Source organism: Triplophysa dalaica, chromosome 19 (assembly GCF_015846415.1).
Source record: "Triplophysa dalaica isolate WHDGS20190420 chromosome 19, ASM1584641v1, whole genome shotgun sequence".
NCBI lineage: Eukaryota > Metazoa > Chordata > Actinopteri > Cypriniformes > Nemacheilidae > Triplophysa > Triplophysa dalaica.
This window is the reverse complement of record NC_079560.1, coordinates 19,977,122-19,996,398: the sequence shown is the minus strand read 5'-3', so window position 1 is coordinate 19,996,398 and position 19,277 is coordinate 19,977,122. Positions and strand designations below refer to the sequence as shown.

General features: G+C 38.4%; 1 protein-coding gene across 6 annotated transcripts in view; it reads right to left on the bottom strand.

Annotated features, from left to right (window-relative positions):
• Nucleotides 1-19,277, bottom strand: part of tcf7 (transcription factor 7) — a 44,166-nt gene that overhangs the window by 10,456 nt on the left and 14,433 nt on the right. For 4 of the 6 annotated variants that reach the window (XM_056731952.1, XM_056731951.1, XM_056731955.1 and 1 more), the window contains exons 4-9: nt 8,244-8,358; nt 5,905-5,983; nt 4,837-4,923; nt 3,526-3,642; nt 2,775-2,937; nt 2,486-2,593 (exon numbers count right to left, since the gene is read on the bottom strand). In XM_056731952.1, coding sequence (XP_056587930.1) covers nt 2,486-2,593; nt 2,775-2,937; nt 3,526-3,642; nt 4,837-4,923; nt 5,905-5,983; nt 8,244-8,358 — 669 coding nt within the window. The remainder of the gene's footprint in view (nt 1-2,485; nt 2,594-2,774; nt 2,938-3,525; nt 3,643-4,836; nt 4,924-5,904; nt 5,984-8,243; nt 8,359-19,277) is intronic. The other 2 variants (XM_056731954.1, XM_056731956.1) reach the window with 1 other exon arrangement.

Below are 19,277 nucleotides of genomic sequence, written 5' to 3'. Positions count from 1 at the left end.
GTGTAATTTAATAAAATTTTATAAAAACTATTTAAAAACGTTTTCAAAGTCATTTCATTTTTTCGGCTAAAGGACAATGTGAGTTTTTGGTATCATACATTTTGGTGCATCACTAGAAAAAATAAATCATCAGCGTCTTCAGATGTTGGACATCAGCATAGTAGTGACTAATGTCTATACAAATGGACAATATTAGAGAAAATATAACAGCCAGGCAACAAGAGGGGACACAAACCGATCAGGAACAGTTTGTGTTATGGGAGCTAAAACAACAAGTTTAAGCTCCCCTAAGGAGCAATTGCAATTCCTCTACATTAGGTCAGGATGAATTGTCTAAAATCATTAGATCATCTAAATCAACAACATGCATACTAGATACCATACCTACTAGTTTATTAAAAGAGATACTCCCAGAAATTATAGATCCACGGTTTCGTATTATTAATTCATCTCTGTCATTAGGACATGTGCCTAAAGCATATAAGGTGGCTGCTATTAGGGCCCTGGTCAAAACACTTCAACTTGACCCTAGGTACTTAGCTAACTATAGACCTATATCAAATATACCATTCATTTCTAAAGTATTTGAAAAGGTTGTTTCTTCACAGCTATGTTCCTTCCTCTAAAGAAATGACATCTGTGAAGGATTCCAGTCAGGATTTAGAGCACATCAGAGTAACAAATGATTTGCAATTAACATCTGATCATGGCTCCATTTCATTACTTGTGCTGTAAGATCTTAGTGCCGCATTTGACACCATTGACCACAGCATACGTTAAAGTAGACTTGAAAATTATGTTGCCGTTTAATGTGAATAACATTAAAATGGTTTCGTTCATACGTATCTAACCGTTTTCAATTTGTATCAATAAACAATGAGGCGTCATGCAAATCACTAGTCCAGTACGGTGTACCACAGGACTCAGTGTTAGGGCCTCTTCTCTTCGCAATGAAAACGCAACCTCAGGAGGTATTATTAAGAGACACAGAGTTAGTTTTCACTGCTATGCTGATGATACTCAACTCTACATTTCCTCGAGGCCTCACGAAACACAGCAGTTCACCAGCATAACAGAATGCATGGTCGATATAAAAAACTGAATGAGTAACATGTTTTTATTGTTGAACTTGGACAAAAACTCACGCTAGTTCAAAACGCAGCAGCTAGAGTTCTTATATGAACCAAAACGTATGAGTATATTAGCCCAGTCCTGTCAACATTGCACTGGTTACCTATTAAGCAAAGCATCAACTTTAAAATCTTACTGATTACCTATAAAGCCCTACATGGCTTAGCTCCTCAGTACCTGAGATAGGTTCACTTGTATTACAGTCCTGCACGTTCACTATGCTCTCAGGGCTCTGGTCAGTTGGTTATACCTTGAATTTCAAAAACAAGTGCAGGTGGTAGATCCTTTTCCTATCTAGTGCCAAAACTTTGGAACAGTCTTTCTAGTACTGTACTGGAGGCAGACACACTCTGACATCTGCTAAGTTAAACTTTTTTGTATTTATTAATATCACTTTAAATGTAACATTCTGCGTTAAAACTTATTTACTAATTTATAGTATGTATGTGTTACCTGTCTTTCTATTTCCTTAATCTTGTATGTGTGCTTCTCTGTAGTAACACTGCTGTGTGTTTTGTGTTCTGTGCGTGTGTGTTTTGTGTGTATGTACATCTGTGTTTTTTGTGTGAGTGTTTGTGGTGTCTGTGTTTCATGCATGTGTGCCGTTTGAGCATGAGCGTATGTGGTTGCATGTGTTGGTGTGTGTCATATATATATATTTGTTGTGTGGTATGTGAAATGGGAGTGCATTTATTCACTCTGCTCTCATACTTTCCTTTTATAAATGTAATGTTTACCTTTAAGTCAATGTTTCATGTACAGTTGCTTCGTAAAAATGGTCAAATGCATAATATAAATAAATTTGAGTTGAAAGATGATGACCACAAATAAAATGTTCTGGATATCGTAAAATTTAACACTGATGATGACATGATGGTGGAAATGTTTCACTTTTGGGTGCATTTATATATCGATGTGCAAATATTTTGATTGTTTATCTGATATTTAGCTTTGGGTTTGAGGGATGTGTGTGCCTTTTTAGAAATGTTTATTTTACATTTACCAATGCCAGCAAAATCGTAATGTATATATATGAAGATATGATAAGTGTTAAAAGTCCAGTTTATTCAGTAAATGTTTTTAAGGAGTGTTAGTGTGTGTCACAGGTGTCTTCCACCCACTGCTTTCCCAAATACACGACGTGTGTGTGTGTTGCTGTTAATATCTCTTGCGTGGGTTGTAACCGTGTTTCCTGTTGACATGTCGTGACGATTCTGAATGTAGGTGAAATTTCTTCGACATGTTTTTCTCATCTCTGTGCCATACACACGAGACACATCAATGTAGACTTGCTTTATCTGGATAAGGCCTTTCTTCAAGCTACATTCATCTGTAGATTTAACACAGCTCTTACGTAGTTGTCTCGGGCAGACCAGCTGGGATAGAGCTGCATGTGGAGCTGTCGCTCTTTCCGGGCCAGTTCGTAGTATTTAGCCTGTTCCTCACGGGTCAGAGCGTGCCACTGTTACGCACAACACAACACAACACAACAAAACATAACACAACACAATGAGTGAATGACAGCTCTCCATCAGTCGTGAAATGCCATGAAAAATCATCTATTCGCTATTCAAGCTACCGAATTGACATGCTGCTGTTGTGTGTAAATGCAGACGACAGAGAGTGAAATGGTTTGGACTGACCCGTCGGCCGAGGATCTGGTTGATAGCGGCGCTTTCCTTCAGCGTGCACTCAGCGATGACTTTAGCCCTCATCTCTTTCATGTACAGCATGAAGGCGTTCAGCGGTTTCTTTATTACTGTCTTTTTGGGCTCCTTCTCGCGCTTTCCTTCTGGATGAGGTTTTCTGAAAATACAAACATCACATAACTACTCAATCCTCAATCAAGAAGGTTGTTCATTTAATAATCAATCCAATACAATCGTTAAATGAAAATATCATCCATCAGATTTCATTCTCCTGAGTAACTTTATTCTCCGTTTTCTGTGTGGCTGCTTTGCAAGACTATAGAAAAGTGAATTTGAATGGCGTGACTTTCCTCCAATCTGGGGCCGGTTGCATAAACTGCTTAGACTGGTCTTACAAGTTAGTCACCTCATTTTTTTTCTTCAAGACTGGTCATAAGTTTTTCAAGTCATGTACATAAAAAGGTAGATTGGTCGTATTGAATTATGAAAAGCAAGACTTGCTTCTGTCGTATTATAAAGGTCTGAAAGTTGGAGTTGTGTACCCTCGGTCATCTGCTCAATCATTCTAGAACACTGATTCCACAAGTGACTGATACATTGTTATCACAATGTCATGTCCAACATCAAATCCTAGCAATGACCTTTGTTGTGCTTTCTCATTGACACATTTCTCTAACTTTAATACAACAATTCAGATATTGAAGAAATCTTTTTGTGATTTTAGTGTTATATGAGACAAACTCACAGATACATGCTCCTCTCGTAATGGTCATGCTCCTGTTTGCCTGAAGGGGGCACTATGGCTGGGTGTGGGATGCCTGTGGGGTGCATGCCCGACTGAAGCATCAGCGAATGAGAAAACCTGCACACACACACACACACAGTTATTCAAAGTCAACACATGTTAAATAAAATGTGAGGGCATTGTGAATCCAGAACATGAGTGAAGCTGTGGTGTAGTGCTGCTGCTGGTGTTTCAGTGTGTGTTCTTGTGTGGTGTGAGCAGCAGGGGGCGCTGCAGAGCTGAAGCACGCCAAACACAGAGCCATAATAAACTTACACATCATCTTAAAAACAAGCCTTCATGACAAATCTGGTGAAATGCTCTTAGCAGCAATAATCCTTAAAGCTCAACACGCTCGTATTGTCCAGAAATGAGCATTATTACTGTTTATCACTTCCAGGAGCTGAACAGAAAGCCGTCAAGACTCAAGCTGGAGATTGGGTTTTGTGTTCTTCACATGAGAAGAACCAAACAAAGATGTGCGTCGTCTGTTCACGTTCATTTCCACAGCTTGGATGTATTACTCCTCGTAAGCGTATTAACATCATTTCTTGGTTTAATTCGGGTTTTGAGTAACAAAGGAAGGATTTGATCATGGAACTGATGTCTGATGGGAAAACCACAGCGATGTGCAGAGAGAACCAAATCCAGAGCCGAGAGAGATGACCAGAGCTTCAGCATCATCAGACGTGACACAACTCATCTACACCAGTTTCAAACAACCCACAATGATAAAGGAACACAGATTTTCAAATAAATGTCATCTTCTGATATGGGATTTCAAAGCTCTGAAGCATTCAAGTAATCCATCTGTCTTGTGTTCGTGGTTTGAGCTTCCTTAAGGATGGATTGGGTTTTAATGAAGTGAAGAAAGAGATCCAAGCACTACACATAAATATGACATCACATTAGTAACTTAGACTTTCCTTGTTCTCACAGGCCAGAGACATAAGCTGAAAATATGAAGACATTTATCAAGCCACTGGAGTGGTTTGTTTGGGCTTTTTATAATCACATAAGTCATATGTTGAGAATATGATCACTAACATCAGCGTTTGACCGCATTGAATATAGATTGTTTTGCTGTAAAAGCAGAAAGAACAGTAGCGGGTTGTGGCACTGGCAGGAACAGGAAGTGACATCAGCTGCGACAGACACACGGCAGAAGCGCTGGGCGGAGCATCCGCACACACACTCACTCTGACACACACACGCACGCAGGTACGCACGTGTAAGGCAATGCAGTCAGCCGGTGACACTCTGATACTCTACCTGGGGTAAGATGAGCCGGGCTGGAGGCTGGAGGGGAAAGACTGCCGGAAACCACAGGAGGGAAGAGGATAGACGGGCTGATTGGACCTGTGGGTCCAGCGTGAGAATGAACGAGGAGGGGAAGACGGTTAAACGTATGATCAAACCTCCGGTCACCCCACAGACGTCAGGAACTAAAGGCTTTCTCAATGAATGACCCCAGGGGCCTCATTTATAAAACATGAAAAATACACCATAACGTTCATATTTATAAAAAAAGGTCTTTTATGTGGAAAAGTGTACAGCCCCACGTCAGGTTCTGATCAGACGAACGTGCTTTCGCTCGTTGAGTGCTGCAGGTTTTTGGAAATATAAGTCATTCTTGCCGCTGGTTTAAGATTTGGACGTTGAGAGGTGCTCTTTCATATATCGACAGCATTATTTAGACATCATTAAAGGTGGAGATCTGGAACTGTTCACCTGCGAGCAATTTCACCATCATTTGTTTGCTGTACTATCATTTCTACTAACGGTGCTGACACCGTTTGCTGTACTAACATTTCTTAAAGTGCGTATGTGTGGTTGACAGAACTAAGGAACATACGCACTTTAAGAAATGTTAGTAAAATCCAATTTAGGACACTTTCTACACAACATTTGATAAATGAGGCCACTGATCCCGAGCCCCCCGACATCATTCGCATTCTGTGCCGGCTTCATATGCTCAGATGATTGTAAACGTTAGCAGATGAAAAGAGCTGATCTCTCCTCCAGCATCACACACAATACAATCACAGCTTGTGCTTAAATATTCTCCGTAATGATTGTAATATTTCTTGAATGCTAAGGTAATACAAAAGTCTGTTCTTCTGAACGACACAAGTCCTCATGTACACTTCTGTGAAAACACACAACTTACACACAAAGACATGACGAGAGAGCTCTGGAAAGAATGAAACACTATTACTCTAGAAAAGGTCATTCTGATGAACTCCAGACGCGAGTTCTTCGGGTGTGTTTAGTGTGAGGTGTTTTTAATGAAAGTGTTGTGCTGTTGAAGTGCATCAGTAAAGGACCTGAAGCTCTTACCAGTTCATGGGTGGAGTGATCTGACCCTGAGGCAGCGAGTAAAAGCCGGAGATCTCCTGTGATTGATGTCTCTGAACACCTGCAGGACAAAGAGAGACACATGATGACCCGACCCGTTATTATCCCAATGAGAACCTGCCATTACACAGCTCATCTGTGAAGCCCGCAGACGCTCGCCGTTCCCGCGCTCTCGTCGCTCTGATTTTATCCTGCAGGACACCATAACTGTTCACAAACTGATCAGGGCCATCCCGTGAAGACAATGCCGTCTGACTGTCAAAACCTTCAAATGTGTTTTAACAGCGATAACCCTGTTCACGGTTGAGATCATCTCAATAGTTTCTGTAATATCAGAGGAATTACTCTTAAAAGGTTAAGTTTTCTAAAAAAAGTGATGTTTTCTTGCTGTTTCATAGCTCAGGACATGTGACGGTAAGTACTCTTCTCTCAGATGTTAATGATGATGATCAGAAGTAGGACAGCTGTAGAACTGTATAGAATGAGTCATGTTTAAGTTCATATAAAGTTGACTTGTGAATGTAGATGTGGCAGATGGACTCTTCTATAGTCTAAGCAGGATATCAGTTTCTGGTTTCATTTCTAAAGCCACTTAACATAAGGTGACTGGGAAAACCACATTTCCGTCAAAATGTCCTCGATGATGTAATAAACACAAACTGCTGTCTTATTCCACGGATTAATCTCACCTTCCCGCATGAGTCTATTAAGACGGACTATTTTAAGGCTTACATACCTGAACATCGACCAAGGAAAACCAAATGATTCAATATTTTTTATTCACAGATATCAGGCATCATGATCTCAAAATTGGTTTTGTTGCCTTGAGCAGTTTCCTTATAATGGACTTCTATGGAGGAGAAAACACATAACTTTTCTTTATCAGTGGAATAGCGGCTCGCTCTCTTGAAAACAGCTTGTGTTTATTACAAGTACATTCTGACTGAAATCAAACCGGAAACTGACGTCCCGACTTCTGATAACATCAAAAGTGCATCACTACGAGTGTGTCCATTTGAAATGAGTTTGAGGTCCTGTCAAATATCTGGAGAGGAAACCAATGAGATCTCACAGATGTCTGGGTGATCTTCTGAGGGACTGGTGTTATAGCACAGAATCATGTGTGGAAATAGTTAATAGAATCGTGTTGTGTGACACTTTAACATGAAAGAGTTCTCTCTGTGTTTTTCCAGAGGAAGTCATTTGTCAACAGCGAGCGGCGCCTGAAGCCGTGTGTGTGTGTGTGTGTGTGCTGAAGAATGCCACTCAATGACTATCATTTACATTTGCTCAGGGCCTTCAATAAATCCTCTGTTGGTATGTGATGGAGTAAAGTTGCTCGACCTGTGAACATCAGCTTCATTCCCGACAGTGCACAACACATTCGACGATAACTATCATGGCAATACAAGCACAGAAAATGTATTTTTAATTTTTTCTAATCTGGAAAAACACTTCCCTGATACATAATGACTGGACAATATTTGTTTTGTATTCCAGAAATGAGAAATGGAGTAGGGCAATTTATTTTTTGGGTAAAACATGACCTGTTTTTGTCATTTGCTTAAGAATGATAAAAAAGGCTTTTGCATAAACTATATTTTTTTACATATTGTGATTACAGATTGCAGAACCCAGATAAAAAAGATTCTTAAAAAATATACACTTTTAAGCATTAACTATTAGGGTTCATTTGAAAAAACAGATACCGTTTTTAAAAATGTGAAAAAGGTTACATGAATCAAACTGCAGTTGAGGTATTTTGATGAAATAATAATAAATAAAATAAAAACAGCCCACTAGCACAACACAATAAAATAAAAACACGATTTTTGAAAATGTTTAAAGCAGTGCTTTCTGCAAATAAACTCTCGATTTTATGTTAAAGAGCAGCTTTAAAATATAAGACATTACACCGCATGCTCGCCTCTATGAAGCCTATGAAAGTGAAACTGATGCGAGGCTGAGATGACTGGACCACAAACTCAGAAAAAAACACAATCACTATATCAAACAAAGTACAGTAAAAAAAACAACATGTACAGTGTCACAGGTTCAAACTTTCATGTACATTTTATAAAGTGAAGTGTTGAGATCCTCATGTGAGTCAGGTCAATACTCACACACACACAGAACACATGTCCATCTCTTACACACCAACACATGTGACAAGAGTAGACAACCAAATCAAATCTGTGGAGACGAGTTATGTACATGGCCCGACAGAAGTGTTAATAAACAATAAACAAATAGAACGGGAGGAGGAGACATACCTGCAAAAGGAAAGAAGTGAGGGGAATGAAGTTTGGAGAAAGTTGTACCTGTTTTCTGACTGATGTCAGTGGGGATGTGAGTCGGGCTGGGACTGAAGTGATCGTAGGGCAGAAGAGAAGTCAGAGGATGCATTCCCTGCTGAACCACCGACACCTTGTTGGACTGAAACACACACACACACACACACACACACACACGTACACGCGTCAGTTCAAATGTCTGAAAGCACGTCAGATGTTGAATCCATTGGCTGAGAGAATCAATGGCTGGATCAATACGCCTTTGATGATGAAGGCCAGCAGCAGAACAGCTTGTTTGCTTTCATGTTTCTGTTTACAAATGACTTTCAATAACTCATGTGAAATCCACTTTTCTAATGCTAACAGCGTGTTGTTTGACATGAGATGTCACGCCAGTTGCGCGGTTGGAAGCAGCCGCATTTCTTGGCCAAACTTCTGGCTGTTGTTCCTTCATATGGGCTTCTTTTCATCTGAACAGAGTTTACTGGAGAATCCGACAGATGATGTGTGGACACAACACTTGATTCTCTTTCATAATGAACAAAAGATGGAGATCATGAAACACCTCTTCTGGACACCTCAATTTCACAATAAACACTGGATCTGGATCAATCCCGAAATCACACCCTCAAATCTATGAAAATCATCCGCATTTGATTTGTTTATCATTCCTTAAGTTCAATTCACTACAACAAATACATCCATGATACATAAAAATGTTTTTAAGAATTGTGCAAACTGAAAATAACTAGGAAAAAAACAAGCAGCAAGTGAAAGACAGTTTGATATGAGAACACAGGGTGTGTGTTAGAACTGGCTATCAATTCCGATGTTCCGATTCCATTCGGTTCTCGGTCCGAGTCATTGATTATAGATTTAATACAAATCCTACACTCCAAAAATACATTTGTTGAATTTACTTGAAAAAATGCTGCATCAAGTAGTTCCCCGCAACAATATTAAGTAATTTTAACAAATAACACTTTATTTTTAATAATTCAAGTAATGTTGACAAGACTTTTTTGAGTAAATCCAAACCATTCTGATTGTACCAGTAATTTTAAGTTAATAAACTCAATATTTATCCTACTCGGTGGTACTTTTTGTTGTCATACATAAATGATATACAGACTTACTGCATGCAAGTCAAAACACAATGAACAAATCAGATGTGAGGCATCTCAGTACTGGCATTAGCACACTTAAAGCGCATTTAATGATGCAATAGACATCATGGGCGCGCATGAACCTCTCACAGCCTCACTCTTCAAAACAATGGCAACCCTAAAACTAAAAAATACAACAAACCTTAAAGATAAATGAACATTAAGCGAAAACAAGTCTTTTTTCTTAACTGAAAAACACTTACAATTTCAAGATTTACTGCGTAAATGCAGTTTTACTGGAAGTGAAAATCCCCCTCAACCAGTCATGTTGAATTAACTTGTTTATATGAAGTAACAATTGCATTCTACTCAACACTTGTTAAGTAAAGCTGACAGATCTAAATTTTTTGTATAAATAACTTGGTAAACTTATGTTAATTCAGTTACTTGCATTCTTTATGTACTGTGAACAAGGATGGGTTAAGTAAAACTTACAGCAGCGACAGTTAATTTTTTTGAGTGTATAGATATTTCTAAAAAAGATCAGAAGACATCAGATAAAAATGGTGAATTAAAAAATAAAGCCACAAACCTGTATATTAAACTTTAAACACACTTGGGTATATTGAAACAAGACAGATGCAAACCTTGATCAAACAGGATCAGGTTATTTTACATTTAACAAAAACAATGTCACAAAATTTGCAGTAAAGGGAGGCTGCAATCATATGAACCGCTGCCTTTTATGTGAAGGTGATGTTAAATTCAACAAAACACCGCATTCGTCATGTTAATGAAGCTATGAATGAACGATATGCTTCCTGTTGTAACATCCACCAGTTGAAAAAATAAAACATGTTACAAATAGTGGATAGTAGTAGCTGTTATATTAATGTCCAGTGCTTGCGGAAGTATTAAAGAAAAGCAAATCTCTTCACGGCTTTTGAGAATCGATATCGAATCGACCGCATTTTAAAAAACGATTAATGGATCTTTCAACATTTTTTGTCCAGCCCTATTTGTAATGGAGACGGATGTATTTGCATATGCTTGTTTCCTGTAATCCTGTGTTTGTTTGAACAGGAATGAGTTGGTGTGATGAGCGGTGGAGGACACAAACACTTTAGTGTCTAATGTATTCACAGCTTTTAAACATGTAAGTGCTTTATTGAAGAGGAAATTAAAGGTGCTTTCAGAAGAGGAGGGCTTTGAGTGGTACGTCTTTAATCTCCGTCTGAACACTGATGTGATGTGTGCCGTGTGTGCGTCTCAATGACACGTTTGATGTCATCACATTGAATTCAATCAGCTCTTTGTCTCCTCTGATAATACTTCCAGCACATCTGTTTATTAGCGCTGTTTGCTAAAGCTCCTTTAACCCGAGTTTTAAACTTCACATAGAAATATCACATCATACATTTATTCAGTTAACAACACAAGACGTATGCGTCAGCTGAACCCCGTGATTTTGAACACCTTTTTCAAGTTATGGAAGCAAATGTTATATAGGCCTACAGTGGTGGACATCAGAGCATGTTTTAAGCAAAATAACTAATGGCTTGATAAACCTACAGAGAAAAAGGAACCCGACCACTACATCATAGACATTACATTACATTTTTCATTTGGCAGATGCTTTTATCCGAAGCGACTTACAAGTTGGAGAGCATATGAACAGACTTCTTAACTTGGAACAACAGGCATCCATCCCAAATACCCTAACAACACCCGAGCAAAAAAACATAAACATGTGACTCTATAATAACACAGTCAATTCACTGGTTTCTCTACAGCCTCTGAAAGAATAAAGAAAATCACGCCAAAACTATAAAAGTATACTATAAAAGTATAAATAAAGGTCAAAATTTGGCCAAAAAGTACGATGAGATCAGACACACAATCAGTTCAAATAAACTCATTGAAATAAATTCAATCAAATGACTTCAAATCTGTTTAGATGTAACGAAACACTGTGATCTGATGCATTCAGACATTTTTTTTCAAATCTGTGCAAGAACACAGCGTCTTTCTTTCGTCGAGTTCATGCTTTATCTTGACATTTGACAATTATGCCTTTGGCAGACACTTTTATCCAAAGCTAGATACATTTGTTACTAAGTATTTGCAATCCCTGGGATCGAACCCATGACCTTGGCGTCGCTAGCGTCATGCTCTTACCACTGAGCCACAGGAAAGCTTAAGAAGTTTTCAGATGTGGAATGGAAAGAAAATGTTCAAATCCTTCATGTTTTGCTCTATATAATGTCATGAAAGAACACAAGAACGCTGCAGAAAGACAGAATTAAGACACAAGTTCATCTGAATACATTGGAAAACGTTAGAAAAGGAAAGAAAGTATAATTTCAGGACAAGCAGATAAATGAAAGGATAGAAGTGTTTGTTATGAGGCAACTGTGGACGCATGACGTTTCAGGTAAGTTTCCTTTGATCCAGAATGTGCGGAGAGTCACGAAGAGCGCGTGTTTGTGCTTCAGACGTAACTTTACTGTAACTGAGAAAAAAACTGTTTCCTGTCTGAGTGAAAGTGAGATAAGCAAAATTTCCACAGTGGTCTCAAAAGGCTGTGTATCTATTCCTGTTGCTTGCGTGGGTTTATTAGAATCGAGGTCAATTTCATTTAGATTCCTCTTGAAACACAGCAAACGAGTCTAAAATGAATATGAGACAAGAATGTGGACCCGACCCGCTCCCAAATGTTCCGCATGACACCGCGTCTCACCGTGGCACAATGCCACAATCTGGAAATAATTGTGCATGTGTAAGACAGGAAAATGACTGCCACTTAGCTGGAGGTTTGAGGAACTTCAAAGGAAATGCAGACATAACAACAGAGGCATGTTTAAACAGAGCCCACCTCACCGACACACATGTGCTTTCAGTGCATTACACCTGTCATACATGAACAAAGCCACTGCACCCTTCATTACAGGCCAATGTAGAGAAAAATCTTAAAGGAACAGTCAAGACAAGTCAACTTTTCAAATCCTCAACATTATTGCTGTCCTTCTGAAATCTCAGCTGTCTAAATGAGCTGTTTTTCAGAAATGGAAAAAACACTGTATTTTTTTAATGGAATAAATACTGTTTTGACAAAGTCAACAGGCACTTCTTTAAATATCTTTTGTAAAATAGCGTAGATTTGTCACGTCTTCCCCCCCCCCAAAAAAATACACTGTACAAAAATCCTGTAAAAAAACTCAACATATGGCACCATACTAAGGTACTCATATAAAGGACATTTCGGTATTCATTTTCTACAGTTGTTTTAGCTGTACTTGAAATGTTCCACTCCCTTGCATTGTGTTTTAGCAATAACGGACATGTTGGTAAAAAAACAAGTACAGCCAGAAAATTACCTTATTTTACAGTGTGTCAGCTTGAGCACCAGTAAAATACTGTAAAATAACATGTTTTCTCAAGTAAAATAACATGTTTTTTTGAAAATGTCAAGGTTTTTCTATAAACTGACACATTTTTTCCAGTATTTCAAAAATATTTAAAACAGTAAAATAAAATGTTTTACAGTGTAGATAATTAGCAAACCCAGTAAATAATATAAAAATCACAAAATATGGAGACATGAGGTTTCGAAAGGACAGCAGTGATGTGATTCTTTCTTCAGTGAAACACAAAGAAGATTGACATTTAGTCATTTAGCAGACGCTTTAATCCAAAGTCACTTACAGATGAGGTAAACAATGGAAGCAATTGGAAAAACATAAGACAACAAAAAGCATAAGTGCAATAAAACTGCTCACAAAGACTACTACAGTATACAGAGCAAAGTTAGTTGTTTTTTATATAGAAAGAGTAGAAAAGAGATAGAGATTTTCAGTCCATCTAAAATCTGCTGATCTTGTAGCAGCGGGCAGATCATTCCACAAATGAGATAGTTAGAGTAATGTCTCAGCGGTTCTGTGCTCATACGATTGGAGGTCAAAGAGGTTCAATGTTGTTCGGTTACCAACACTCTTTAAAATATCATCGTTTGTGTTCTTAAGACACGACATGAAGGCAAATAAATGATGACAGATTTTTCATTTTTGTCTGAACTTTAACATTAACTGTAGGCTTGAGCGTCCTGTGTTACACATGCTCCAGCGAGTTGTGCTCTGGCTCTTTTTCTCTCACTGTCAGAAGACGGTCTTCTGTGAATGTTTTGGAAAGTTTGGATTGTTTTCATGGACAAAGTGTGTTTTTGTTGACTAAAACAAAGCACCGTAACACCAATTGAAACAAATTGACACTAAGACAACATTTCACCCAGTGTAACAACTAAGACTTCAAGTGTACAACGATAATGAAATGAAAATAATATAAATAATTCCATTCATCAAAATGATATTATGGCATGAGAGCAGTAGCTTTGAGTTTGTAGCAGAGACGTGTCAAAATATAATGAATTAAAGTCACATTTTTCCAAAGGATTAAGCCCAAACCAAAATTGTAGTTTGAGATTTGATCTCAAGCATCTTCAGCTCAAGTCCTTTCCTTTCCTTCGATCCCAGGGGATAGCACATACCTAAGTATATATGTACAGGATAATCCAATATAAGTCGCTTTGGATAAAAGCGTCTGCCAAATGCATAAATGTAAATGTAAGTGTTTATTTTCATGCATGGTCATTCGGTTATGAAAGGGGAACTATATCACTGACTCAAAGTAAATAAACAATTGATCAGAAAGACAAACAAAAGCTTCTTCATCACACGAGTTGTACTCTTAAACTGCTCTCTAGAACAACAACTGTAGACTTTGATGGACTTGTTTACCGTCACAAGAAGATATAAAGAAAAATAATTCACACGATCCTGAAAACATCTATGGGACGCGTCACAGCACAATGAACGTTTGAATAAGTAAATAGGTTTTCTTTAAAAAGAACAGTGTTGTTATTGTTATGGAAACGTGTCTTGTCTTGATGTCATGATGATAAAAACAGACTTCTATGAGTCACCATAAACATCACAAGCACTTTAAAACCAGACAAAACATTTGACGGACATTTGTGTCATTACACAGACTGAAAATCAAGAGGAAAACATGTGGAGACGATTCTGGACGCAGGCGCAGAAGTGAAGAGCCAGTCAAACTGAAAGCGGTGTTTTTGAGACGCTCCGTACCCGAGGGAAACACCCCTCGCCCAAGCAGAACGAAAAAAAACCACGCTAGACTCTATATTACTTGGAAATGCAGAAAAAACATAGATTTGGCCGAATTTACGCACAGACGTGCCAAATATGCTGGCGACAAAAGTGATGATTGAATTAGTCTAAGGGTTTTTCTCAAGGTGCTTTTGAGCAGGTTTTGTTTGAAGATCAAGTATATTATGGTCTGTTCAAGTGAGAGGTTTGTCTATGTTAAACTCCAGCTTCAAGTCTTGACTTCACAGCAATCTTTCTTTTTATCTATTAAGTAGATTTCATTTGCAGCTTGGTATTCAACACTTTTATGAAATATCTCAAAATGTGTATAACAGATGTGATGGTGAATCCATGTGTGTTCTAAGCATGATATACACCAGCACTGAATCAACTTTCTGTCTTTCTCACCATGTAAAAGTATTCCTTCTCAAAGTGCACAAAACACAAATCCCGCTGTAGCAGACAGATGTCAGAAGGAGAGGCAACGTACACACACATCGCCCTCCCGGAGCCGCTGATGATGATGAAAATAACAGCATCACACACTCAACACAGATGAAAGACAACACACACTGTAAGTCAATGAGTGATGCCCCTGGGAAACTGTGTGTGTGTGTCTGTGCGTTAGTGTGTCATTGAGGCGCTCTTTACTAATGGCCACAACATCAAAGGCTGGAGTCAGAAGAAGGATGGTGAAGTGTGACATTAAGACACTGAGAGCACCGTTAAACTGTTTCCATACTAGTGGTCATTTCGTAAACTAAAATAATGACGAAAAATATTTGTCAACCACTATTTTCCCAGGACGAAGACGAGATGATGACGAGACAAAAAGTAAGGCCATTAAACACAGCTGAGCCTTTTTCAGCACGCAATATTGTTGACGAAAAATTATGAGACGGAAGCCCAATTTATGGTTTGCGTCAGACCTATGTCGTAGCCTACGCAATAGCCTACTCAGAGCCACGTACCCTACGGCGTAGCCTGACGTGCACCTCTCCAAAAATGTAACAGCGCGTCCCGACGCGGAGCGCAAGTGCTGTGATTGGTCTGTTTGAACCCCTCCCTACGTGTAAAAAAACTCTGCAATAGCGTCATGTTTACTCAAACACATTTAAGAATGAATTATCTAAGTAAATGATTTGTTCTTCTGTATTTAACATCTCCAATCTGCCACTATCACTGCTAATGCTTCTCAAAGGAGCTGCTTCTTCTTCGCCTCTTGTCTTGGTTACACAAGCAACACGTGTGTGGACACTGTCGACGAGGACAATGATGCAGAAGTATGAATGAAAACTGACACGTAGTCCACAGTGTAGAGGCTATGGCGTAGGTCTGACGCAGAAGTAAAAATTTGGGCTTAAAATGTAGTTATAAAAATAAAAACTTTAGTCTTTGTCGAAAAAAATACGAGATCAATTTTACATATTTTTGTGCGAGCCTCTGCTGTACGGGCATTCATGTTTGCGGTCTCCAGATAACAGGAGTTTAGATCCCCCAAACAATGATGAAAGGTTAAAAAAGTATACGTTTTCAGTTTTCCGCCAATGCTCTCACTGTGGAGGCACCAGTGAGGAAGCATCTCAACTAAATAAAAAAGTGCTTAGCAATCTCCAGCCGGTCTGCGTTCTCTTTGGCCAGTATCACAAAGCCGGTATCAGTTTTTCCCCAGGTAAGTTCATGTTTAGTTTGAGCATACTTCCAAGTATTTAGGCTCAAGAAGGTGAATTAGAGGGGAAGTCTCTTGCTGTGTTTATTTGTATTTTATATTTGCATTATTGATTATAATTTAAAACACGTTCATTTAATTATATATAGTTGATAATTAATATTAAACATAGCATTTAAATGACTATAACTATATTCTTATAAAAACAAACTTCAATATATAAAGCATTTTAAAGTAATAAAGTGATAAATACTTACTTTATGTAATCATACATAAATCATTTAAATTCAGTGGATTCTGTACTGATATAGTCAGTAGCTGGTTTCTGAAACTTTCACTGCAGCCGTGTTTATTCATGTGTTTCAATTCATGACATTTTCTCATAATGATCTCGTCAACTTCAACAGTAAAGCAAATTACGCTCATACTCGCAAGAAGTCAATCAAACTGATGATGCTTTCCATGTTCCGTGTGATTGGCTGTTTGCCGCACGTGTGAGACTTTCAGGTGCACACGCCTCACAAACTCTGGATCAAACCTGAGTTGACAGAGGATGTCAATACCGAGCGTTGTGCTACAGCAGAACCTGATCTAAAACAGGTTGGGTTTGTATGGTTTTGTCAACTCAAAATTGACTCTGCAACTCAGAGTGTGTTCATCTCGCTTCGTGATACAGGCCACTGAGCGGCTCGAGCCGTGTTAGTCTTCACTACATTGTTTGTTTGCGATTGTCGTCGCTGAATAAAGACCTCGTGAATCTTTGAGTTCGTTCGTTACATTCCGATGGTTCTCCTTCACGGTCAGTGGCGTTGTTTCTGGGGAGTTGTCAATATTTTGCAGAAGACGCTAGTAATTTGCGGGAGAACTAAAGGGAGAGGTTGGATGTCTATGAACAGGCCCATGCACGTATCAAACCTCTGTGGAAAACACTTCTTAGATGAAGTTGAATAATTTATGCACATGATTTGACATTCTATTGATTTGTGCTTCTTGGTTTAAGAGATACATATAAAGACATTAAAAACAAATTTCTCAATCGACAACAATCACTGTGATTTATAATTATTAGCAAAATACACATTTTTATCATTTTTACCATTATACAGCATGACGAAAATGTGATAACATTTGTATAGACTAAAACGAGACGAAAATCCATAGATATTTAGTCGACTAAACAAAAACAGGATAAGGAAGACTAAATAACATAAAAACTAAAAGGTGTATTCATTGTGGGACTAAAAACAAGAATATAAAAATAGCAGACAAAATGAACACAAATCCATACAGACCTTCCTGTCCGAAATATACCAAAACAACAGTTCAGCTAAATCTATTTCAATGCCTAAGATGCTACTTAATCATTTAAGAATAATGTTGAAAAAACCTTTAGACGAAGCGTAGCATCAGTTGTGGCAGGTCACGTGAGTCAAGCTTGTTTCAGGCGCAGCTAATCAATGTCCTCTGCTCCTTATCACCTGCTCAATCGTGCCGCACTCGAACCCACCTCCATCCCCATCTCCACCATATCTGCCTGTATCTTTCAGATCATTTGAACTGAATCCTGTCACCCATCATGAACTGTTCATCGGCTCACTACCGCTCTGACAAACAGAGAGTTTGCCCGGAACTTTCTCTCCACCGACATTAAATATTGCTTTTGTTTAAATATTTGACGATAGAAATATGCTTTAATCCCTCTTAAATGCATAAAATCACCTCACTGAGAAACGCCTGAAAATCAAGATGCTTGTACTGTCCTTTAAATGTCTGGTGTGTTTAGTTTTTTGAATAGTAACAGGATTGGGTTCACTGTAGAAATGTCAGAGCTTTTCACCTCAACATTTTCTATCGTCATTTTGCAACTTCAAATGAGCTCAGTTCAGATTCTATAAACACGTGACAACATCTCATAGGCGTTTCTTAAACTGAAGATTTTACATGCAACCAGTAACTAAACCTGGTGTAAAAATGATATTATTCATGTTCACATGAAGTTTCAGACCCACACACACACACACTGCTCTTTGAGTGCTTCAGAGATAAACAGCCACTGATACCAGCTCATGATAGATGTCTTTCCATGTCAAACAGGGACAGGAGCAAACATTTCAAAACATGTTTCAAGACGAGGAGTGAGAAGACTTCTGCTGTGTGGGGGAATGAATCTCTTTCATGTGGTATAATTTATTCTCTCTGATTAATTCACTTTAGTGCACTGGATGAAGTGGAACAGAGAGGAGCTGCAGCGCTTTCACTGCATGACACCCGCTGGGTCGGGCCCACAAAACAGCACTGACGTTACCATGGTTACTGCAGCCTGTGCGGTCCGACTGCCCTCCAATCTGTGCTTGATGATGACACACACGCAGACATCTCTGATCTCAGGTCAGCAACGCTTCATTCATTCAGAGAGTTTGTGTTATAAAGTTTAGAGTCTTTACAGTGAGATTCCTGTATTGGAGGCCAGAAAATAAATCACGAAAACGCTGCCACCAATGACTAAAGAAAGTCTGTTTTTATCTCTATATCATTATCTCATCACTTAATTGCATATACAGCCGTGGAAAATATTAAAGTGATAGTTCACCCAATAATGAAAGTTCTGACATCATTTACTCACCCTGTTGTCATGTCAAACCTTTATGTCCTTTTTTTTCCACAGACGCAAAAGAAGATATTTGGAAGAACGTTGGTGAATGAACAGCGCCGGCACACTTTCACTTAGATTGTATGGTCACAAAACCAATTCAAGTGAATGGGGGCTAGTAAACAACATTCTTCTAAATATCTTCTCTTGTGTTCTGTGAAACAAAGAATCTCATTTGAAATGAAATGACAAGAGGGTAAATGGGTTACTTTTCATTTTGGGTGAAGTATCCCTTTAAGAGACCATTCCAAAGTTTCATTTCAAATCAGCATTTCTATGTATTGTGTTCATTCCAGTTATGTTGAATTTGAACAAAATCAAACCTCAGGAGTGACATGATGTTTTATTTGGAATTTGGGAGAAATATTGTTAATAATTCATTGACTAAAACAAAAAATATAATTTTACCTAAACACATACCTAGTCTCTGAAATGGACTCTTCTTTATTTTTTCCGCAGTTCTCTATAAAA